General features: G+C 33.4%; 1 protein-coding gene across 1 annotated transcript in view; it reads right to left on the bottom strand.

Moving 5' to 3' along the window:
- Positions 1 to 20,475, bottom strand: part of LOC105330795 (protocadherin Fat 4) — a 54,700-nt gene extending 34,225 nt beyond the window's left edge. Inside the window, exons 1-11 of the mRNA XM_066086928.1 lie at positions 19,614 to 20,475; positions 16,098 to 16,327; positions 9,275 to 9,560; positions 6,542 to 6,661; positions 5,692 to 5,895; positions 5,314 to 5,457; positions 4,835 to 5,022; positions 4,423 to 4,525; positions 3,798 to 3,959; positions 3,317 to 3,539; positions 2,660 to 2,862 (exon numbers count right to left, since the gene is read on the bottom strand). Of these exons, the coding sequence (XP_065943000.1) occupies positions 2,660 to 2,862; positions 3,317 to 3,539; positions 3,798 to 3,959; positions 4,423 to 4,525; positions 4,835 to 5,022; positions 5,314 to 5,457; positions 5,692 to 5,895; positions 6,542 to 6,661; positions 9,275 to 9,560; positions 16,098 to 16,327; positions 19,614 to 20,384 (2,634 nt within the window). The 5' untranslated portion in view covers positions 20,385 to 20,475. The remainder of the gene's footprint in view (positions 1 to 2,659; positions 2,863 to 3,316; positions 3,540 to 3,797; positions 3,960 to 4,422; positions 4,526 to 4,834; positions 5,023 to 5,313; positions 5,458 to 5,691; positions 5,896 to 6,541; positions 6,662 to 9,274; positions 9,561 to 16,097; positions 16,328 to 19,613) is intronic.
- Between the last annotated feature and the right edge of the window lie 6,287 nt (positions 20,476 to 26,762).

Here is a 26,762-nt window from a genome sequence, read left to right on the forward strand (position 1 = left end):
CGGCAACCACGATTATGATTAAATAACCTCAAGTGAGCTTTTTTTGGTTATCAATTTACTGATTGCTTTTTATGTGTCTGCATCTCTAGCTATTACCAGGATCATGTTCAAGGCCACTATTAATCCCAAATCAATGTTCTATATATGCCAGCAGTGGGATGGAATTTTCCCCGAGATTCAGTTTCTTAATAGAAATAATCAAAATCCACAATAAATTCCCCATGCCAAAGGTATAACAACAACCGTCAATTCAATATAATGACAACACACTTCTCATTAACATGAAAGAAAGAAATCTAATGAGGAGTCTAGTTAATCTTCACTGCAATTTTTAAATTTTTTTATCCCTTTAAGATAAGGTTTCTAAATTTATTTTAAAGATGCAGATGTAAAATACTTGCATGTTTATTAATCAAGACCATTGGTTGGGATTAAATGCTCTTAATCCCGCTGTACATTATTCCAAGATAATTAATATAAAATTTCGTACTGGGATATGAGTATTTAACATTTTCATTAACCAAGTCACTAATTAATTAAGTAAATAGCAATAGCTGAACTTATAAACATCAAAACAAATTTCCTTGAAATGTTAATTGTAACTTGGAATTAACTTATATCTATCATCCAATGAAACATTTTTTTCATTTTTATTGATACAAGCATTAGATCAGCAAACACAATGCACACTTGAATTGCAACTCCACTCCTAATCTTTGGAAATAACAAATCAAAAGCTGATTAATATCCTGTTACAACCAGTCTACTATTTAAAAAAAAAACCAGGAGATTTGTAAATGAACAAATTAATTCATTCCCTTATTCCTATGTGCTTCACCTTAATATCGAAGTAAAACTGATTCAATCTCTAAAATAGATTTTATTGAACAATACACGGTGTATCTGAAACAACTTGGCAGCTTTCAGATCAAAGGCTGAAACTCCTCTTATATTCTATGCAGTTCAAAGACGCAAATAATTTGAATCAGCTAGACTTTATATTAATACTTAATTGCCGAGGGCTACACCAGCTAGACAATAACGATGTATGTATATGGACTCTTTAATATGTCTCTCGAAATCGGCAAGATTACTAGAGAGCATTGATCAATGCACATAAATCAAAAGATTTCATGAAAGTATTTCTGAATCAACAATATTTGAAGGGCTAAATTGGTTATTGGTTTATCCTTTTGATGATGGCCAGGGCAGTCAGTGGATATCAAGCAGTACAAACTTAAAGAAACCTTTAAGGGTCAAGACCTGTTTATTCATCAATTCTTTTTTTCTTATAAATAATTTGTAATCATGTTTATTTCAATTTTCATAAATTGCAGACAAGAAACCTTGACAATCAATGGGATGCCACAGATGGGTACATTTCAAATAAATTGATCAATCTAACAAAGTCTCAGCTAGATTGACCATTGAAAGCTCATTATTGCAATATTGGTGAGCAAAGAATCATTTACTATCGGACTATTTTAGTTCTAATATCCATTAAAATTTAACTGTCTTTGGTAAATTAACACATAAAAAAAGGAAATTGGGCCTAGAATATGATATATGCCAATTGAAAAACAAACTTGACCAATTTAGAAAAGGCCTCTTTGTTCATCAGAAGCATGAACTTAGTTTGCATGCTAGCCAAGTGATGTCTAATAGCAGAAAATTTAATTACTTTATGTTCACTATATGACCAATATGACCAAAGCCTCGAACCCTGCATGTAGAGCCCATCCTCAAACTAAAACCCTTGACTCTGGAGCCATAGCTTTCACAATTCTGATAGAAGCCTACATACTTGCTCATTATAACAATTTGCTAATAGTTTGTCAGGGTGCTGAATCTGCTGAATGTCCAGTAGAAGAGAAGATTTTTTAAAATGGCTTAAATTTTTACAGTTTTTACCAAAATTTATGCCCAATTAGAGGTGTAGGTCATGAATTTTACAATTTTATGTTCCACTTCTCCTGTAGATGCTAAGCATTAAATATGGTAAGATAATCCTGGTGGTAAATTTAGAGATATAATGCTGAAAATGTTCATGCAAATTTTAGCAAATAATGCAGGCTGCACAAAGAACAATGAGCAAAAAAACCCACAAAAAACCACAAAAAAAACTCCAGATAGCCATAGGTCACTAGATAATGATTCACTTGATTCAAAAAATTGTGGTTTTTTGCCCAAATGGGCCTCAAATTATTTGATGATTTTTTTGCTCAGAACTGTATTTGGCATATATCCAATAAATACAAAGTTCTCAACTTTTCATATCTGCAGATGAGTATTATACAAAAGCAAATCTCAGACAATGTACATCATATATCAGTGAATGTAAAATTCTAGAAATTACACTGCAATTTAACAATATCTGTAGTTTGCATGCACAACATCACTAATGTAAGGCATGATTGTACTATTCAAATCAATATATTGGGGTGGCAGATATTACATTTAGATTGTATCCTTTATCAAGCATTATGAAAGCATATATTGCTTTAAGCCAAATAATATTGAAATTAGATCCCCAAAATATTGATGACACTTCTCATAAAATCAGCTAGTACACCATTTTTCCTGTACATCCTTATCTTCCCATTAAGCAGACACTGTTGATTATATAGTTTGCTGATTTATACGATCTTTCAGCACTTACTCTATAACTAGGTGAGCCATTATCATCAGACTGAATCTTGATCTGAAACTCCTTCCCAGCATCCTCTTCAAAGTCAAACTTCACAGACGAAATTAGACTTCCATTCACAACAGAGAATAGGCCCGAGCTATCTTCTATCAGTCTATACTGAAATTCTTGATCTCTGTCCTCATCTATTGTTTTCAAGGCTGTTAATGGGATTCCTAAAATGATTTTGAATAAAATTTTCTAAAAATAGTATATCCCATGAGTTGTGGTTCAACCAAATTGGGTAATAATGATTCTGAGATAAGTTGACAGAAAGATGCAAAAAGTTGTATAAAAGGATTCCTAGATTAGCAATGGGTAATACAATGCAAATAATTTTTGGTCCCAGTTCTCATTATGACTCTGCTGTGGTAAACCGTCATAGTGTAATTACCATTGATTTATTACATATTACATATTACATATCCACTAGGGATATTAGGGTAAAGATAATATGATAAAATAAGATTATCATTTCTTTTTTAAAAAAAAAAATGAAAGAATTGGAATAATGGCTGCTCTGTTCTGCAGTAGGCACAATTTGTTTACTGAAATTCACCCAAGAAATTAATACAAGAAATACATCAAAACCATTCACCTGAGTGTATTTCTTAGGGGCTACATACTGACCTGGTTCGACCTCCTCAGGGATGCTGTCAGGTTCCATTGTCACTGATTCCGGTTTGTCATTGACATCTGTCAAGGTCACAGCAAGGTTGAAGTAAGAGATCCCTGGGGGGCTATAGTCATCTTGGGCCATTAGGGTGACAAAGTGGACCTGCTGTTCCTCCATATTTAACACACAATATTTACCCCCTTCAGAAGTGCACAGTGGATTTGAGTCTTTTGAGACCTTATATATATTCAACATTTTAATTATTAACCTTGAAGAAAATCTTAGTTCTCAAAAGCTAAATTGTTATAAGGCAAAGAGCTTAATGTCAATAACTTCAATGATAAGAAAAAGAACAAAGCATTAAACTTAAATTAATTGTGTTAGTATCTAAATTTATATCTGATTAAAAAAAAAAAGAACCATGAAATTTTCAAGATGGCTATAAACAGTTCTCAAAGGGAATGCAAAAGATTGATTTTTCATTAAATCTCCTACTTTAAGACAGAGCTGGGAGCCATTATAGTACGAAGCGAACATTTTGTGTTCCGAGTCCACCAACAGTAGGGAGACATTTTGGTTTGGATCGTCATCCTGCGCACTGAAGCATCCGACATGGACTCCGGCCATGCTGTTTTCTGGGATAGCATTTGGAGTCAGCTACATAATTCATAATACATGTACATAATTACCCTGTATTCTCTAACATCAAATACAGCTAAGTTAGGTAAAACATGGTTACAGCGAACATTGCTCATTATGAATTCACATTTACAGCGATGTCAGTTTTATTTCCAAATTAAATCTTAATTCTATTATATTGACTTCTTGGTTATAATGAAATACGTTTATAACTAATCAACATCACTTACTCCTAGCACCTAATTATAAGCATGTTTATCTGTACTAGCTTATTGGCTAGAAGTTAAAGGACTTTACAACTTTACTTAGAACCTTCGGTAAATTGTTGAACATCTCATTCTAACAATTTAGGATAAGAACTTATACAGGAAAAAAAGTATTTTAAATTAGTCTGTCATGGAATTCACTGAATGATTTTTTTTCACTATCATGAAATATTAAATATGTACCAAGTTTGGCAGTGTTTCTGTTATTCACCTACCTTTGCTGATTTTGGAGCATCATTTTCATTTAGAATTTCAAACTGGAATGTGCTGTCCACAAAAGCTCCCTCAATATCTCTACATCGGACTGTCACATTCCACCTTTATAAGGTTTACAATAACACAACTGTCAACTAAAATCTGACAAAATTTATCATGAGATGGTATGGGACAACTTTTGTGCTTTAACCCATTTTGCCAAGCTATCTGACACCAAGATAGTGAACCAAACAAAAGCGTCAAGTTATAATAGTTTTTTTTTTTGCTTATTTCAAATTAAAATACTTCCCAATACAGAGAAGTCCCATACCTCTTTAAAAAGATGTCAATTCTCAACTGAACAAATCAACTCACAGTGTCTGACATTACATTTGTAGCTGTTTAACTTTCACATTAACAATTCAACATTACTTGGTTGGTTTTTCCTCAAAGTCTGCCTTCCTTGTCAGACAAAGTTTGGATCCATCAACTCTAAAGATTTTCTTGGGATCATGAAGAATGGAGTACAACTGGGCATCATAAGAGTCATCTTCGGTACTAAGGTATACGCAGTATCTACTGTCCGAGTTCTCTTTAATTTCTGTCATGTCAACTTTCATCTACCAAGTATGACAAATTATGAACATTACACAAAGATGCCTTTGAAAAGCAGGGCCATTGAGGCTGCAGAGAGTATTTTTTCTATATATTAATTACCATTAATGAACGGAATATGACAGCAATAATTTCAACACTTGATAAAGCCAAGCTTTCTTAAGCCTTTATTATCATTTCAAATGTAACTAAGCAATGGAAAAGCAGCCTACTCCAATAAATCAAGGTAAAAGAGAAGCAATGTGTTTACAGCCCAAACAATTCCATCAATGCCTTTGGCCCGAGAGAAAACTTACCGAGTGGGGAGGGTTGTTGGGTGGGGCACAGAATAGGTCTGGGTGGCTCCAGGTCCTCTTAGCCTGGCATGTGATGACATTGGTGGGGCCTTTCAGGAACCAGTCAGTAATGCACGAAACAGTGCATGTGTCATTGAAGTCATACTACAACAGCACAAAACAAAATACTGTAGGTTTTCATTTACATGCTTGTATATTTACTCTCTCTCTCTCTCTCTCTCTCTCTCTCTCTCTCTCTCTCTCTCTCCTCTTGAATCTATGTTCATCATACATAATTATGTCACAATTTCTAAAATTTAGTGTACAGTATGACTTCTATTTTTTAGATGATTTGAAAAGATAAAGCTAATTCTAAAAAAATTTCCATAAATAACCTACTCCTTTGCACGCTATGCTGCTGGGATGTCGACAGCTGAAGAACTCTCTCCTTGAGGGAGGGCAGTATTTGATGGAAGGAGCCACACACTTGATGGGGAGACAACTGAAGCCATCCTCCACCAGGTGGTACCCTGGGCGACACCCACACACTCCCTGGTTACACATCTCAGGGTGAGCACAGAGGGGGTGACAGGTTCGAACCTCCTGCTCAACAAAGACAAGGATAATGCATGCAATACACCATCATGACCTGATAAAGACAGGCAAATAAAATTTAAAACTATATCAATCTATTGCAAAGAGATGATGCAAGAGAGTTTTCAGCAAAATTAATATATTCATTTGCTCTAGCACATGAAGCTATTTTTAGAACCATTTTAACAAGACCTTGGACTTTCAGAAGGATGTAACTTTCTTGTCATTTTCTTGCATCAAAATAAGTGAAAATGACGCTGGTTTCAAGAAATCTTAGATTTTGTATTGACTCAATTTCTGTGGAATTTGTGGGTACCTCTCATCCACGAATCAATATCTTCCACGAATTAATAAATTAGGGTTATAAAGTCCTATTTCCTTTTGTAAGTACAAGAGAATACACCAAATTACGTCCCCATGAACCTGTAAAATTTAAGCAATCCAAGGAAATTGACCACCACAAATTTTAAGGATTCCACTGTATGCACAGACTGTTCAGTCATAGCCCAAAAGCCAGACAAATCTTGCTGATTTCAAAGAGCCATGACTGAGTGGCCTACAATGAAAAAGACATGCCTACGTCACGTACATTGCCAATTGACTCAATTACCCAAAGTCCAAGCTCCTGTTAAAATGGTTCAATTTGATGCCAAACCTCAGAACTGGGGCACCCTGCCCCTTTGCACTGCTGGGCCTGTAGAACCTCCCTGAATCGGGCCTGTTTTCCTCCATTACAGTTCCTTTCACAATTAGACCAATCCCCCCACTCTGACATCTGGAAAAAAACCCAGGGATATTTGAATTTTTTTCAACTGTTAAAAGTAAAAAAGCAACATTTTCTTAGGAGGGTCTGCTATTGGATTAATATATATATTGGTTATTGCCTTATATTTCCTAGTTGTTAAAAAAATGCAGAAACCAATTAGATTTTGATTGATGTATTTTTATGTAATACCATATACAAATCAGGTTAAGCTGTCTGTATTTTTTATCATAAATCTCCCAAGTTGAAAAATCATTAAATTCTGATTCGATCAGCAAAAAAAAAGGCTTCAATCAGTTGCAACCACTTGAATTTTTTTTTAAAAATTCCACAGTTAATTTCCCAAGTTTATGGCTAACAACCAATGGATAAGGTACATATCCCTTAACATCAATTTCTGTGGGTAATTTGAGTATGATTAACTTTTGTTCTCAACACATTTCCTATTTGCCTGATGTAATGACATTTGAAGCTTAACTCTCTGCAGAGACTAAAATTAAACCTCCGCCCATCTTGAAAAAAGAGGTCTGTGTGTCAAAGACATTGATTTAACTACTGACCCATTTCACCTCGTCATTGATAAACGCATCCTAACCCAGTTTCTTAATAGAAAAAGAAGGAATGTATTGTCATCAAAACCACAGACTCATCCATTATTTTTGTGATCTTGAGTACATATTTTTCTTCGTATTTCTTTTCCATTTTCTTTCTTTTTCTTGGTCGAGTTCAAATATATATAACTGTTATCTTTTGCATTTATATCAAAACAGCAAAATTTACAACCTATTTTCTGCAGTCTTTAATTTACTTTTGAAAAATTATCTGAAGTAAAAAGTGAAAAAAAAAAACTAAAAGACTTGTCCGCATTACTTAACCAAAATTACACAGATAATATAATTTACAAACGTAAGTACGTTAACAAAGGCTCCCCCATTGATTTCACTGTGATGTCTAGAATTCAGTCATGTACTTGTCTGCATGAACTTCAATATGACATACCGGTACATCAACTTTGAAATCATTATGACATTCCATTAATCATTTGATTGCATGTTCTCAGGGAATTCAAAAAAATAAAATAAAATTGTTACAGTTAAAATCTGATTGCTTAACAATTAAAATCTGATTGCTGATGACATTTAAATAGATCATTAGCAATTGTTATGATATGCATGTCATGTGATTATTAGAAGACATTTCTGTTTGCTGATAATATTTAACGTTAAGCTAGATCAGGACACTTTCAGGTATCCGATCCATGATAGCCTCAGATTCAATTAATCTGGGTGCATAACAGATATATATGGGCAATACTCAGTATACTTGGACATAATTTTCCTATTTATAAGTATCAATATGTACGAGTGGAATGTGTCCTAATTAATGACCTTTTCCTTTTTTTGAAGAGTTGTCCCCCTTTGCTTTTATCCTATAAAAATTAATTCTAAAAAAATATACACGGTATAAAATTTATTTTCATTAGTTTTTGTACTCCTAATGATATAATACATCTTTCCACCAAGCTTGTCTCCATAGACCTTACTGCAATCTTCATTAATTAATTACTGCTTAGTTAATAATATTTTTGAAAATTCCTCTTGGTAAATCTTTTTCTATACTTTAATTTGTCATTGCTGTGAATTCATATAAATGATGTGAATAGAAGATAAAAAAAAATAAGAAGCTCAGAAAAATGAGACATTGCAAAACTGTCCCTGACCTTCTTAAATGAATAATCAGATAGTTGACTGTTACCTCACAAAAACAAGGCCGTGCTATTGTTCATTATGTCTTGAAGAGAAACTTCTTGATTTTCAGACCAAAAAAGGACAAACCAGATGGCCATAAATCTTTTATTATCATTATAAAAATGTTTGTTCACTTGGTAATTTTTTGTGCTTATATATTCAATCATGAGTATCTGAAAATTGAGCGTATATAACAATACATACATGAGCTCGTGAAAATGGTCTGTTTAGATATTACTACATTCTTTTAAAATATATCCAGCATAATTTTAAATAACTATAAAAAAAACCGTTTAATTTTGACAAGCTTTAGCTGACTTTATTTACATCTAATAACAATTTATAAAGAGGAAAAAAAAATAAAAGGGAAAAAAATCAACATTTGAAGAACCTTGCCGACGGTAAATATTTCATTAATCTTAATTTAAGTAAGGCTGTAGAATTCAGACCTTGCTGAACAAACATCAGTAATGACGGAACGCTTGGAGCTATTTTGATAACTTTTGTATTTCATCAAGGTACACAGCATCAACAGCCAATTAAGGGAAAGATAACCCCAAAACATTTATACATCAATTAGCAGCCACTGCTGTCTCTACGTATTGGAGCTTTGGGCTAGTAAAGGGTATGTGCACTAGCTGTTTTGTTATATATGTCTTTACTCTCTGATTCTACATAAAGGAATCAAATGAAACCAAAAAAAGTTGCCACGAACATCACAATTTAAAAGAAACTGCTCCAGGGAGGTGAGATGCTACCATAAAAAAAAATAAAAATCAGTGCAAGACCTGTCCTTGGGAACTCTCATTTCTTAGTATAATGAAAGAATTTCGAATCAGTTTTTCTTAATTTTATAGGCAAGAAATATTTTTCTTACAATACAGTCCCTTGAGGCTGAAAATGATTCACACGTCGTAGATTCCTCGAGAGTCTTATTAACGCAATGGGCGCCACCACAATAGGCTGGTGTCAGTAGCCTTCTGGACCGCTCCGTGGTCCCCTGGCCACAATTCTCACTGCAGGCGGACCATGTTGTCCATTCTGAGAGCTGACAATCGATCATCTCCGATACTTCACAGGTCTGCGACTCAAACAGAACTGACACAGAAGGACATTCTGTGCCATTACAACTTGCTGGCACCAAGATTTCCATCTCCCGGGTTCTGTAAATATACAAATATGGAACATATATTTTAAAAAGTTATTTTCAATCTACATAATTAGCTAGAAGCCTAATATTGAATGTATAGTTTATGGGCCATGCATGAATAATAGCAGGGTAAGCTCTCTCAAATCATTAATATTTTCTCCTCCTTTTCCAGCTTTAGAATTAAGTGAATGTCAAGTCATACAGAGAATTTAAGTTAAATGGAAGACTTTTGCATTAATGTGCTTGTGTTAAGATCTCTCTCTCTCTCTCTCTCTCTCTCTCTAGCTCTCCACTTTTGCCTAATCTTACTTAATAAAATTTTCATTGTAACCCAGATGAACTTATTATTTACTTATTTCACATAAACAACATCAATTCATTTGATAATAAATCAAGGTCTAAGGTTAAATTCATAAAAACTTACTGGTAATAGTTTCTTTTAATAACACCCCCAGTAATCATAAATTTAATGGACTAGTTTGAACCACTACTGTTCAGTATTATCTGGATCAAATTTTGTACAACTTGTTATTTCTTAAGCAAATTCAAATTCTTCTCTGGATTTAAGAAAAATAATAAATTCAATAGCTACAGAAGTTATACTCATATAAACAGGGTTGGAACAACTTAGTACATTTTTTAACTAAACTTCTTTGTGTACAGTGTACACTGTCCAACCCAGTTTATACTGTCTCGTATAAATTTTGTAGCTATTGAATTTATTCCTATTTTATTTAAGCATTGAATCATTATTTTTTGAAAGATGTGGTCTCATAACTGCAACGGTGTGTGCATACAAATTGAATAACGCGCGATAGCGCGTTATGATAATTTGTTTGCACACACCGTCGCAGTTATGAGACCACATCTTTCAAAAAATAATGATTCAATAATTATATTTACATTTTTAAACATTTATTTCTTTCTCGCAAATATGATTTGTTTTTAAAAAGCTCTGACTTATTCAACGAGTAATGCGAAATTAATGGAAGAGCCATTGGAACAGCCGAGTTATGCTGACAAATATAGTGCACAGCGTTTTATCTAATAACACAATTTCAGTTTAATGAATTTACTTTTGATACACTAAGAAATTAATTAATTGAATTCATTTAACCGTCAAAATATATTTACATCAATGAAATATTAATCAGCGTAAGTATAATATCAGGTCGTGATCCGGTTTGAAGTCGCGAGAAGAGTCAGTTTATGTTCTTCGAGAAATACTGAAGGAATACTGAATGTATTCCTACGCACCAGATTTGGTGATTGGGTCTTCTGTGTTATGCGTAAATATCACTCAAATCAACCAATGCATTTTGATAGAGGAAAAGAAAGTAAATGTAAATATATACATGTACATGAATTATAACCAGCTGTTATTGTCAATTTTAAAAAATATGAACATCAGGAATAAATGGTTTAAGATTTGTTTTTTTCGTTTCTTCCAGATAAAGATATAAAGCATATTAGAAGTTAAACCCTCAATAGCGTAAGGTTAGACATTACCATAATTGAGCGGAAGGACATAAACACTTTAATTGGTTTCCTATTTAAAACCAGATTTCACAAATCTGTACAAGTTTTCCCTCTCAGCAGCAAGAATCTGACAAAATGCAATTTCTCCATCATTTTATTGTGTTTCTATTCCACTTGCAGCCATTTCTCATTAAAACATAATGATCAAGTAAATTAGAAAATCTCTCCACATTATCATAAGAGTTTATGTCAAGACAAATGCACATTAAATTCTGTTCATACCCCAGTGAACTAATATGATCACAGCAGATCACAGCATCAGAGCTATATTTGTTCTCCAGTATATTTTGAAAGAATAAACTACAATCTCAGCTAAAGTAGAAAATCAATGATGTTATATTTGAACTATATCCTTAAAAAAACCCAGAGAACATCTTTTTACTGCACATGATTTTGGTGAATCTTTTCTTCAGTATTATATAATAAGAATCAACATATGATGAATCAATATCATATTACATTTGTTTACAATTTTAAAATCATGTTTCATCTTATCACGGTTGCATATGCAAAACCAAATTGTATGTGTTGCCTAAATCCCAGTCAACATCTGTTTTATTATATATACAGCTTACTCCACTTATATTGAACTCGCTTATTTTGAAATTCCGCTTATTTTGAAATAGAAATAAATCCCCAGTTTCTGCCTCTCATATTCTTTGCATTAATTGATTTCACGGATATAATGAAATCTGTTATTTTGAAATATCGCTTATATTGAAGCCACTGATCTGTCCCCAAAGGTGATAATTAGTTATTTTTATAACGGTTATATTGAAGTTCTCCCTGGCGGCTGTCGTCACGGTTGGTTACAGTAATTATGCCAGACTGACCGGTTGATATACAAAGGTGTGAATTGATAAGTTCTCTTCATGTGTGTTTTTATACTTTTATTAAAAAGTAAAATTTATTCACTGTTTAATTTTTTGTTTTTACGAATACAGATGTATTGAGGCTAGACGTAATATGGAAACCCCACGGAAAAGAAATACCTTATCTCTGGAGGCAAAATACAAACTAGTTATGGCTATTGATGAAAGAACAAAGCCTAAATTCGAAATAGCTAAGGATTTTGAGATTATCGCGTGTACACTTACGATGATATACAAGCAGCGTTCAGCAATATTTGAAGCGTTCGAGTGTGGTGATTTTTCTCTAACATTTTTCTAAAACGTAAAAGAATGCGATCCGAGATTATGATTAGGTTTAAGATAGTAACAAAACGAAACTTACAAAACTTTCGGATATAATTTTAATCAAACTTTCAAGGACTAATGTTCCATGTAATCCGTTTATTGTAATAGATAAATGATGATCTAATAATTTGTTCGGGTTTGGTTTTCTATGCTTACATCGGGATTGAACTTTCAAAAATGGCGGCTTCACGTCAGTCAATTTCGCTTATATTGAAATACGGATATATTGAAATAATTTGCATGGTCCCCTGAATTTCAATATATCCGGAGTAGGCTGTATACCCTTCACTACAGATACCAGTAGAATTTCAAGTTGCAGCTAATCTGGCTGCATGAGCCACTCATGTTGCACAGCTTTTCAGCTATATCCATTCAGCTTAGATAGGACAAATAACACTTAGCAGTGATGAAGCAGTCCAATAACTCAATTATGTTAAACCAGCCAACCTGTCAACATCAAATATCTAAATAGAACCAGTTAATCAATTTTCATTTTTGATGGACTTTTTTGAGTAAGAACTAAATAGAAAAACATTTATAAGGATATTTAACAAAGCATTTTACAAAAAAGTGAGATGGATAGTAGTTAAATTTGACCTTTAATACTTTATTCAAGCTGTGTTTTGACTATTTTCTATTCAGTAATGCATCGCAATCCACAAATCCACTAAAATGTCTGCCTACCTGATGTTCCTTTGAACTTTACCATTTCACATTTTTAGACGGGGTCACGTGACCCCGTCTATTGGTTTACTGTCAGCCGAAGTCTCAAACCGGAAGGCACGCGTAGAACACATGAATTGAGTATACGCGTAAGTAAATAGTGCAGAAAGTTTTCATGCATTTCAGTAAATATGTATTATAAAAACACGCATTAAATCTTTTTAAGTCCTCTGTGTACAAACAAAATTCTATTTACAAAATAAACAAATAGTTTTATTGATCAAAATATTCTTGCTCGGGTTCAAATGTGGAATGAGTTACGTAACTAAATGCACGGTGCCGTTGGAGATTCAGTTGGTGTACGAGCTCATTAATCAATAAAAGAGGTTGATGGTGGAATCGAAATTAAAGTTCCCAAATGCAATGTGCCATTTTTGAAAAGTTTTGAATTTTATTTTGACAATCTTTCACCATATACTACCAAACTTCATGTGCAAGCCGAAGTTAAAATCTGGACGGGTTATACACAGATGTTTTACAAATTAAATAGGTGTTTCATTGGCTTCCAGTCTACTTGCGGTATGACTGTTGTTCGTCTCAGAGTCTAAAGGAATTTTGTACAAAGAAAATAAAAACAAGTCTGAATTTGCCTTCTCGTTCGTTGGCTCTTTAGTTGATTAAACTGAATTTAAATTTTAAACAACGCATTGTAAGCAAAATCTATAATAGATTATACATTTTGGAAGACTTATACATCATATGATATATACAATCTTATCGATTGAAGAAAGTTAGTGGTTAATGTTCATGTTTTCCGGCTTAGTTGGAATCAGGCTTGCATGGGGTGAATTACATTGTAAAATAATGCATTACATTACCATTACTTCATGAATTAGGGCATTAAATTACCATTACCATTACTTAATTTTCTTGAAGTAATGCATTACATTACCATTACATGAGTAAAGTAATGCATTACCATTACTTTGTGAAAAGTCAGTAAGTTTTAAAAAAAAAAGGAATTTAAAAACTAAATAAAGAGTTTTTGTAAATATTTCATAAATAAAACATGCTTAAAATATTTAGAAGTTCATGTTGATTATCAGGTTGAAATTTAATGACTTTTAATGATTGCTGTTGCACTTGTAGTTCTCAAAGTAAAGTTGCCCTGTAACATTTACACACTAATGGCAGAGTTGACAATCTCTGTTATTTATGTCTCTGATTTTCAGAGTATGATTTTTAATGAAAGGAACGGTTGTACCGTAATTCGTGTAGGTGATGCATGAGATTACACAAAAAAGTAGTAAGTGGCGAACGGATTTATTTTTACCTATTACTTTTGCATGAATCTCAAATGACGAAAATCGTGTCAGATAAATCGGTCTTGAAAATCAAAATGGCGACCGTGACAAATCTTTTTATTGTCAAAGTTCTTGGAATCTTATTGTAAAAAAATATTTCCAACGTCAGGTGCCTGTGATTGTTATCGGTATACAAATGTTCACTTTGCACACAATTCAGCAGGTTTAGAGTTTTCGGGGTTTTCATAAAACTTTTATTACGGATACCGTCCGACTTGTGGATTTTCCCTTGGATCACAAAATTGAATAAATCTAATGATATTTAATTGAAATATTTGTCTAATTTTCAGTACGAAGACCACGTTAAACCAAAACCAATTCAATGTAAACGTGTACTACAATACCTGTAGAACATAATTTTAATCGGATGTCTTTGGTTTAGAGTGGTTCAAATAGTCAAATATCCAATTTTTTTTTTGTATATTAACTACTTTCCTATATATCCGTAACAAAACCTGAATATTTTAATTATGTCATGTAAGATAATTAAGACTCTTTCATCAAGGTGATTGTGTAATTTGCGTTTCTTTGGTTATATTTAAACTAAATATTGTATAATATTGAAAATGTCCGATGTTTACAAAAGGCAATATTTGAGGCAAAATCGTATATTAAGTGCACTATACCTCTTTTTCTGAAGTTTGAAGTTTGCAATTCAGCTTAATTTGCTAAAATTTCTTAGAGAGCTAGTGATTGAACAGAACAAATATGAAAATGTAATTTGAAAAAAATTTTAAAAAGTAAAATGTTAGTGAAATATTGTATAATGTTTATTTAATTCTTAAACATGTATTACAGATATTGTATTTATGTATAACCTTGTCCATGACAAGTTTTGTTACCTTTAACAGGTTGGGACCAATCGGCCAAATTGGATATAATAGCCTGTTTGGGTATTATAATAGCCCAAATGGGATATAAATTTAAAGGGACATGGTCACGATTTTTGTCAAAAATTATTTTTCCGATTTTAATGTTTACAATGCTTCAATGAGGCATTTTGAACATGGAACCAAAATTTGAGTGTCATTCGTTGAGTTATAAGGGAGTTACAGAGCTTACAATACTTTGTTATGTAAACAAAGCTTTTGTTTACATTTTGAATGTTGAAGTTAAAATTCCAGTTTTAGACCTAAAATGAATGTGTTAAACGTTAGGAGCTGTTTCTTTATGCTTAACATGAATAAGATGATAGACAAATCAGTTTGAAAAAGATTTTTTACTGGTTTATTGAACCTTTGTAAACAAAAACAGGGCACGAGCCTTGTTTACAAGATAAAGAATTGTGAGCTCAGTATCTCGCTTATAACTCTACGATTTAATCTCAAATTCCATTTCATCATTTGAAATGCATTTCTAAAGCATTATAAATAATAAAAACAGAAAAATAGTATTTGACCAAAATCGTGACCATGCCCCTTTAAAGTGCAAAAAATAAAAATTTTGATTTTGAAATTTTTATTTTTTGCACTTTAAATTTATATCCCATTTGGGCTATTATATCCCAAATGGGCTATATTATATCCCATTTGGGCGATTGGTCCCAACCTGTTTAACATGTCTGTCCATCTTTGAAGGGAGACAAATTCGATCTGCATGTGAAAATAGGTGAAAGTCTATAATAGCGTTGATAATTGGTTTGTATGGAAAATTATTTGATGAATATATTCTCAGGGAGCTCGTCACGATCTTGTTTGCCACCCCTATACTTTAAAAAAGTTTAAGGTTAATGAGTGGTATTAAAAGATCGTATGGGATGAGCTCCTGTGAAAGTAGCATGCAGTGTACCTGATTCCGTGACCGCAAGATGTCGAGCAGTACGTCCAGGATTTCCACTCAGAGACCTCGCAATCCTGCCGACAGCAAGGACCGTAGCAAACCCCATTCTCCACTAGATCAGGGCAGATGTTTCCCCGACATTCTGGGTCTACCACAACTGTCCGTGTTCTATTTCTCGATCCCTCGCCACAGAAGCCATTTGTCAAACTACAGACACCCCAACCAGACCACGGACTGACCTACAAAAGTAGTGCTCACGTGAGGAATGTAGGCTCGCTAATGGCGTTCTGTCACCTGCACATGCAACCTAGGTTGTAAATTTTTCAGAAAATCTCTTCCGAAGTTTTTTTTAGAATGATCTTTACTGTCAAGTTCTACGCGATTCTCTTTATCTTGTTTTTTTTTTATTTGAACTGTTTCTCCTTTTAAAACTGCACCACATTTATACATGTATTTATCTGTTTATATAAGCAATCCAAAATAATTATGGTCATTAAATTTTAAGTAAAATTAAATCTGGAAATGAATAAGGGCGATAATGTTTGTCATAAAATTGGATTTTTTCCTTATATTAATTTCAAATTTTATAACTCGGTAATCTGGTAATTGATTATTCGGGTTTTTTATAGTAAAGATATTTGTACTGTCGATACGATATTTATGCTATGTTAATTAATCGATTGTATTAGTTTAACTAGATCAAAACTTTAACTGTTTAATGATTTTATATTTACATCTACCGTCCGACTAAGTTTCCTGTTTCGAACGAAATCTTATAGTTCAATAGAAACTGACAAGACTGAAATCTACACGCACCTTTCATCGATTGGTCGAAAAATCACGGACTGCACGAAATACATGTAATCATGATGATGTCAGAGTCCAATTCCCATATGAGACGATTTGGCTGGTTATTTTAGCCAACGTTCTGATGTACATGAACAGTAAATTAATCAATTTTACTTACTTTTTCTTTCTTTTTTTTATACAAACGATTTATTAATTTGTTAAAAGAAAGATGTAAATAAAACAATAAAATGCTTTCTTTGATGATGCAGGCGAACTTTGAATGTAGCGATCATTGCCAAAAAAAGAAAGAAATATATATGTTTTTATTTTTCTGCAATGTTGTCATCTTTATATGATATATACATGTATATCGAATGAATCACCAAGAGAGCATTTTATTGTTTAATTGTGGCTGACTTGCATATCTAAATAAACACCCTTGCAGTTGAACGAAATCAAACATGTTCTTTTTTATAGTATGCTCCATGAATACTAGTACATATACTTTGAAAACTATACAAAAATAGCTATTATATAAGTACATGAACTACGCTTCCTAATAGATAATAGTACATGTATTACAAAAACAAGTACATGTATTCACCAAAAACATACATGTACCGTAATTTATGATGTTTGGGGGAGTTTACTATCTCTTGATGCAATATCCTTAGCTTATTCAATCAATTTATCAAATTATTCCCGTTATCAGGAAAGCGTGTACTTATCTAGGCAATAACAAGAAAAAGTGTGTCTTAATTACGCGATAATTTCTCGTTACATGTATATTGGTAGATATTGCACTTTTCATTTTTTGTATGCTATTGAGTAGGCGAGTTTCGTCATTGAAAAGTACATGTACATACATGTATAAGCCAATAGTCAAGACGAACCTATTATTGCTATATTTTTTTTAACTTAAGTAATCTATGATCTATAATTATTTTTCACTGCTTATTACACCCCCCTCTCCCAACTATTTAAAATCGTGACTAAATTTCTCTCCCCAAAAATGACACTCAGACATTTGATATTAATTAAGTCATATCCTCACGAGACTACAGAATGACCATTGGTTACAAAAAAAAACACCTGGCCACAGGATCATGAAAAAAAGTAGACTTAAGTCAAAAATTGTAAACTTGATATCCCTTGATTGAAAACACTGACAGAATTGAAATGCTATTTAAAAGTGTCTTAATATAATGTTGTCAATTACAAATTTCCATTGTCATTTTATGAGAAACCATTATTTTATGACTGGTTGAAATTTTGACTTAAGCCTGAAATTGCTTCATGATCCTGAGGCCAGTCCCCGGGGCCATAAAAGTTCGACAAGCTCACTTTTTATCTCAGTCTTACTTTTACCAATGGAACATATAGTGGAAAAGTGAGATTGAGATCAAAAGCGAGATCGACTGAGTGTTATTGCAACGGGGCCAGACTACATGTCCTTCTACACTGGTCTCCTTATTTAAACTTTGGTGATTCATTCGGGATATGAAGGTAGCGACATTGCAGAAAAAATACATAACCCGCGTTAGCGGGTTATGTAATTTTTTTCTGCAATGATCGCTACCTTCATTACCCGAATGAATCATCAAAGAAAGCATTTTATTGTTTATATTAACATCTTTCTTTTAGCCATTTGATAAATTGATTACGAAAAGTAAGTAAAATTCACTAAATTACTGTTAATGTACGTAAGTAGGTCTCGACCAATCGATAAACTTGGCGTATCAAGTTTGGTCCTGTCACTTTCTTGTCAGTTTCAGCCGCTGTAGATTTCGACCAATCAATAACCGGGGCGTGTAGATTTCAATCTGGCTGTCTCGATAGAGCTATGAATTAACTATAAGTTTCCATAAGAAATAGAGGGAATAATACTTGGTAGATGTAAATATAATACAAACAAAACTGTATAGCAAAAGTGTAACCTAAAATACATGTATGACGAAATAACTGGTATACATATGTTTCATAAAATATTTGGTTGAAACATATTTCTTTATCAAAGGGTAGATATAAACAAACGCAATTCGAATCCTTATAGACAAGGGATATATTTTGATCAAATTTTGAAGAAAAAAAACACTTTTAAAGTGTGTTAAAATTAGCAGCAAATTGACGCACTTCGAAAACTTTTTTTCCTCCAAAACTGGTTAATATCGACCATATTATCAACAAACTTAACAAAAAGTTGGACAAAAGTTAAACTTAACATCTCTTAGGCTAAGATATTGTGTGCAAGAAACACAATGATGTATTAATCGTAAGATATTTTTGTGAAAATGTCATCTGCTTATTGGAATGTGCAATGTACATACACCGGAGCCACGTATGATCAAGATTTATGTAAAAACTTGACTTATGTGGAGTAAGGAAAAAGTTTTTTTCTGCAACCATTACCGAAAACGGAGGTATTCTATTTCACCAAGATTGGATTTCAGTGATCAAAAAATGATCAAATTGATTTTATAGAAACTCTAATACAGAGGGGAAAGGGGGGGGGGGGTGAGGTGGTGTTTCTTTTCCAGGTTTGAAATAAACTTTGGTGTAACGCTATATGATATGACGAGGTACATGTATATAACCATAACAAGCAAACCTTTTACCACGGTGATAAATTGGGATACAAGTATGATTATGTATAATGTACTGTATCCGGTGCCTTTTTTCACTTGAATTATGATTCTGTACAAATTAAGTTTGAGCCAATTTTAAAACAATTCGTACCACACAATCCACATTTTGGTAGCTTTCACATTCCTCCCTATCCTCTGACACTGGCTCCTCAGAACATGGTTGTCCGCCACACTCCAGGGCCTGGACAAACCGCGTGCGTGTTCGATTGGACCGCCCACAAGTCGTGTTACAGTCCGTCCAGGCGCTCCACTCCCCGAGCTGGCAATCTACGGGACAACATCCCGCAATACACTTCTCCTGTTCTTCAAGTGGCGGGCATGGATCCGCTCCACAACTCGGCTCTTGCTTAATTATTTTAGTACGATTTCGAACACCCGTTTGCTCGCATGGTCCTTCGCAGGAGCTCCAAAACGACCACATGCCCAGCACACATTCTCTGTAACACTTAAGATGACCACATTTTATTTCCTTGAGGTTTTCGGAACATGACACGCCCCCACACGTACTTTCAGTTTCTATTGTCCTACCCCTGTGGAACACGTACCTCTCTCCCCCTTCCGAACAATTAAATGAAAAATAGAGAAATTTCCAGTTTGTCCACTCGCTATACACACAATCCTGTGGACAACACTTTCTATTGCATTCTGTTGTTTCTGTTAAATTGAGGTCACATTTGCCCCCGCACGAAGACTGTTGCAGTATTAATCTATCTCTAGTTTTGGTTCCCGAGTATCCGCAGGTGTTTGAACAGCCAGACCAATCGCTCCATTCGTTCACAATGCAGTTTTGAGGCTCACAAACTTGACCATGTGTTGAAATACTGAGGTCCAGTAAAACTATAAATATAATACGATAAACCATGATGATAATTTACAAATATAGTATCATGAAAACTGTATTTTCAAATGGACGATTTTAAACAAGAAAGTCATGTTCTATGTCCGACTTTATCGATAATAAGAAGGCGACCAAATGACATAAAAAGTTAAGACCCCAATATGATTTAGGATTTATAAAGTTAAAAGGAAAAAAATCTTATCTGATTCATTAATAGCACGAGTCCAATGTATGTGCCATTATATCAATTGATTTACCAAGTTAAAGAAGAGGATAGTTTGAAAGGGAACAGATGTCTATTTAATGTTTACACAAATCATATAATCAGCTTAGCCGATCTCTCTTTGAAGAACTGCAAGAACAAAACATCTTTCAACGTTCCAATGGTCTAGTATTGATGTAAAACAAATTCATAAGCAATATGGCTGGGCAGAGGATATCCTCTCTAGGTTATTGCTCCTATAAGTCCATAAGTAGTATCTCGTCGTCTAGATTGAGTGCCGTCGAGTAGGTTTGGGACTTGGTGTAAAACACCGACTCTGGACCGTACACTTTGGAAAGTCAAATGGTGCAAGGGGTATTTTATTTTATATTTTAATTTCAACACACAGCCTATTTGATCCCTCATTGATTATTTGATAGCTGAAAGTTTCAGGTTGTTTGTGTAACATTTATCGAGGCACATCATATATACATGTAATTAAACAATGTTAGAATATTTTTCTAAAACGCTGTCTGATTTCCATGCAATTACTAGTAACTTACCAGACAGAACCAAAGCTCTAAGTATGAAACTGATGTTTTTGTACATGCAGATACACATGTACAAGGAAACAAGGAATTATGATAACTGACTAACTCAGTAACTTGACAAATGCTTGGGAACAGAAATCAACATCTCACTGCTAAATGATGCGTTCTACTGAGTCACAGCTATCATTAATTTATAAATATGAAATTCAAAGAACATACATTAAACCGTCGACAATCACTATGAAAATGACCAGAACAAATTTTATAAACATATTAAAATTTGCAAAATCGAAATAAAAAAAATTGGCTGTTTACAGATTAACAATTCTGCATGTTTTTATTGTACGGATATTTATCAATATTTAAAAACAACTCAGATATGGCAACTGCTTCGATAAACAACCCATAGATGAAAACAAGATTAAGTGAAAATAATTATTGCAAACTTTTGATTATTAATAAAACAGTGACACCAATAAAGAATCTGTATAGACGCAGTCGTTAATTCAAAGGATGGGGTTCTCTGCCTGTGTTGCAAAATCAAATACAAGCAAACAAAATAGCTGTGCCTCTTCTCTGTTTTTGGTAATAAAATTGGAATGACATATCAAATCAAGATCCACTTCCTGCACTCCTGGCTCTCTAAAGTCGATGAAGTTGAAGACGGAACTATCATGATAGAAGTCAATGGTTATTATTGTCCTTTTTGTCTTTTTCATTACAATAACAATGCACGTTTTATTCTGTTATTTTACGATTAATACAAGCATTCCATGTTCACTTTATTGAAGGGATTAAATGTAAAATCGGAACATTATGTGTACTAAGCATGCGTATACCGTATCTACGCTTTATACACCTAAAATAAACCACAAATTAATCCCATGAAAAGTTTAAACAATTGAAATGGAAAAATGTTTTCATTGCTACACGATAAGTTTTTATAAGTTACAGATCAGCTGCAAACATATCTCAAAGGTATTCCAATAGAAATATCAATTTGACTCAGGGTGTAAATGGCCTTCCAAAAGAAACAAATGGCCTCATCAAAGAAAGAATGATATACATGTGAGCAATTTCACCATGTAATGCAACTTTTGTTGTCACGTGTCGTTACATGGACACGTGACATTGAACCGAACCGTGCAACATTATTTGTTCCGAAAAACAAAACAATACGTTCAATCATGTCACCCTTTCCTGTCACGTTACGAACCGCAGCACTGAGACAGCTCTTGCGTTATCTGCAGTTCAACTTGAAGTGGAACTCTCATCCTTGTGTCAAGACAATAACAGTGCGCTGAATCTTGGATACACATTTGTTTAATCTAGGGTTGGAAAACTCCAATCATGTACATGTACTTAACGTGACTGACAAAACAAGCAAAATAATTACGGCTAGTCCCTACAGGGTTTGATAGGTATACTAGTAAAAGTCCTATACTTTGATAGAACAGATGATATAATCTTTGTATGCATTGGCCTTGTAGATCCCATCTCACAGTTGTTGCAATGTCTCTTCATGGACAAAATAAATGTTATTTCAACATTTAATTCCATTTGAGCTTTGGTTAAAAAAAGCAACAATAAAGGGTAAACCATTAACATTTTACCTGAAGTCTTTTTATTTCGGTTAAACTGTAATGACCTACTATTCCACAATCTCTCTCTCTCTCTCTCTCTCTCTCTCTCTCCCTCTCTCTCTCTCTCTCTCTCTCTCTCTCCCCTTCGAAAGAGGGAGAAAGAAAAAAGAGAGATTGATAATTCAAATAAGAGGTAAAAAAAAGTGTTAAGAGAGAGAGAGAGAGAGAGAGAGAGAGAGAGAGAAACTTTGTACTCTTCTTTTTAAAAAATAGGCCCCAATTTCCGCTTCCGGTCTACAAACTAAAGATTGGCTCGTAATTCGTTCTCTAAATGGCATTTCAATCAATTGGCGTGCGAAATACGCATCCCCATTGACTGGCGAATCAGAAAAGATTTCATTCATAATTTCATTCGGTGCTAATTAAATGTTTTGACATCTAACCGTCTCTCGGCATTTCCATTATCAAGAGAGTACATCAGTATTCATACAAACCTTACACGCAAAACGTCTTAGAAACTTATTGGTGATCGATGCTGATTGCAACGAACAAACTGGATCTCTAAACAGATGATGGCCGACTTCCGGCAAAGAACTGTTGTAGTACAAATCACCCTATCATCGATCCATGCTACCCTGAAACAATTTGCATAAGTTGTCTTTATTAAATTTGAAAACTTTACAAGAGGTTCAATATTTCCCACTGGCAGTAATATGCTTACTTACCCCAGAAAGAAGGAGCCAAATAGAATTCAATCTTGAATGAAATGCTCCTTGAACTAAAGTACATTTATATGATGTTAATTGCTATTGAATCAGCCGATTACTTGTCAGACTAAACTGCGATAATCATATGAACAAGACTCATATGTAGAAAAATGTACTGTCATCACTTTGTGTGCTGCTTATGAATTGCATTTATATAAGACGTTGTTTTAATATTTGTGAGGTATTTTCTGATATAAAAAAATGATATCATTTATTCGAATTATTGACATCAAAACAATTTTATATCAAAAAATAATTCTTGATATCAAAAAATTTTCTGACATCATCAAATTATTTTTTGATTTCAGAAATTCGAATTCTATATGAAAAATTATTTTATGAAATCAGACAAATCTATTTGTTGATATTATGAATAAAAGGTAATTTTTTCATATGAAAAAAAAAATCGAATACTTGATATCAAGATATCATTTTTTGATATCCAAAAATCATTTTTATATTATGATATCAAATAATCGATTTTTGATATCAGAAAAAACATAGAATTACTATCAACTCAATGAATGTTCCCTGTGATGCAACTTTGTAGTCTCGTAAAAACATGTTTCAAACCTGTAGATGCATGTTAAGAATGATAAAGTATGTATAATTTCAAATCTGATTTCACTTTGGCAAGTTTGTTCACATATTCAATGATTAGCACTGCTTTCTTTGCGATTTGCTGTAAATACTGAGACAATCCTAAAATAAATGATGGCGTTGCATGATAAAAAAAGGCATTACACTGGCGTACAAGTAGTGCTTTTAATATATAAATTAAATTCTTACATTAAATAAATCTTCAAACGAAAACCACCAATTTTAGAACGCAAATCGGGTTCTGTGGTTTAATTATTTACTTTTGGGTCAAGGGAGTATTCATTAAATATGTGAAATCTATTCGCCATTTTTATTTGTAATTGTGATATCAGAAAATATAAATTTTGATATTGAAAAATCAGTTTGAATTTCTGATATGGAAAAAAAATTCCTGATATCAAAAAACGAATTTATAATATCAGAAAATGGATGTTATTTTTTTTATATAAAAAATATTAAAACGGCGCCCCATATGTGGTAGACAGCAAATTGCAATGTGTACTTTTCTCCCTTGGAGGAAAAAATCGTGACAACATACTGAAAGGATTGAATTAAATGCGGGAGAAACCAAGGGTAGATAGTATCTCACATTTAATTGTGAAAAACCAGGAAGGTTTTCAATGCACGCGCTGATGATATGAAAAGAGGAATTCGGATGTTTCCGGATAACAAATATTTCAGTATGTCACCGAGTTTGAAACGTAGGCTGAAATCCTTCATTTTTATCAGGATTGGCACAATCATGATAATAAACATAAAGTTCTCTTCAAACAAAACGAGTGAATAGGATAAAGTATTCATTCACCCGATGTTTATTTACACGTTTATTTATTGTATCAAGTTATTTTTTTTTTGCAAAGTAGAATTAAACACAACTATTTTATTATTAAAATATCGTAACGAAATTAAGCTTTGTTGAGAGTGAAGCACTGTTTTGAGAGAGAGAGAGAGAGAGAGAGAGAGAGAGAGAGAGAGAGAGAGAGAGAGAGAGAGAGAGAGAGAGAGAGTTTCGACTTTTTTTTTTATAAATGCACGGCTATATGCAGGAAATATCAACACCAAATTTACAATGGGATTTGCAATGAGAAATGTAACATGTTTCAGTTACTCAATTGATTTGTGCATCAATAACAGCACTAAAAAGACGATGCTACCTGAAAGAACCGGAAACTTGAAAAAATAAAATAAAATCGGGAAAACATCTAAAATTCAATGAACGTAGCTGCAAAAAAGTATGAAGTCAATCGCAAACGGAAGCCATGACCGTTGATCAATGGCTATATCGTTGTCACGTGGTCGGGGAAGGATTACGACAGTCGATGAACAGCAATGTCGTAAAATTCATGGATTGGAAATCCTTTATTTGGTAATGATGTACAGAATGAATCCCTTTATTCTCCTTAATTAAAAGACCATTACATACATAATTCTTTGCCATCTCCATATTTTATTTTTTAAAAATGCAGCCTTCTGGTGATTATAGCGACCTTTACAAAAGGACATACCCTAAAACAGCACAGGTGTTCTCGTGATTCATTCTTTTACCCAGTATTAAGGTAAATAACCTTGAAATAGATGCAAAGTGTAATGACTGACATATACAGTGTACACTGGTACAGAACTATTGTGGTTTTTTAATCGTTCGGCCACGACACAGTAAGATGACCTTGTATCCAATTACGCAAGAGATTGTGCAGGGAATCATTCTAAGCCACGACATTTAGGGGGGGGGGGGTGTCCTGTCATTTATGAAAGAAATATATGTAATCATAAAATAAAATAATATAAATTTTATATGATAATGACTGATGATTTAATTGATTACTTATATCATTCTCTAAACCTGAAGATTCTTACTTAGTATTCAGAAGATGTTTGGTAAAAGATCTACAAGTGTATATAATTTTATCTAAAATACTTTTATTTCTCTATTTTGTGAATAACATTCTATCTCCCTGCTGAAATCCAACTATTTCTACCACTGAAACACAATTTTGAAAGCTACAATTATAACGGAAAAGTAATGATCTTTTCCATATCTTTGAAACTAATGGAAAAGAAATTGATAAACATGAATTCCCCGACTAAAATGTAACCCAGTATATTTGCATGTAACCTGTACTTTTACATGTTACAGTCAATATTCAGCACAACCAGTTTCCTTTTTAACTTGATATACTACAGTATAGAATATTATTGCATTGTCAAAAACCTCTGCCATTTACCAGTTTCGCACACGCTTACTGACCGTGGGCTAACTCGTCGTGTTTTTCTCGTTTTCATGAATATTGATAGTTTTTATAGGTATGTAAAGGATAGCTGCAGGTCTGTAGCTCCCGCTCCAAAAAATATGGACGGACGGTCTGGGAGCTCCGGTTCCTTACGTTTTTAAAAGAAAACTTGCGCAAGTTTTAGACTGACAGACCTTATTATAACTTTGAACCTACGGCTGAATGAAAATGAAGAGGTGTGCAGGCATGCGCATTCGAACTGTACTCGGTCTCGTAAAGTTTATGCTAAAGCTGAAAAACAATTTTTTCATTAATCTGTAGAGGGTTCTTAAATTTCCAAAGGCTCCCACGTGGTATTACATGCCTAGCTTTAGGATATCAATAAATGTCTTCAAAGTTTATCTTTGATCTGTATCTGTAAAAGACGATGCAGAGCCATGGCTTCCATCATAAAGGTACAGTTTTGTG

This window comes from Magallana gigas, chromosome 6, assembly GCF_963853765.1.
Source record: "Magallana gigas chromosome 6, xbMagGiga1.1, whole genome shotgun sequence".
In the NCBI taxonomy this organism is placed as follows: Eukaryota; Metazoa; Mollusca; class Bivalvia; order Ostreida; family Ostreidae; genus Magallana; species Magallana gigas.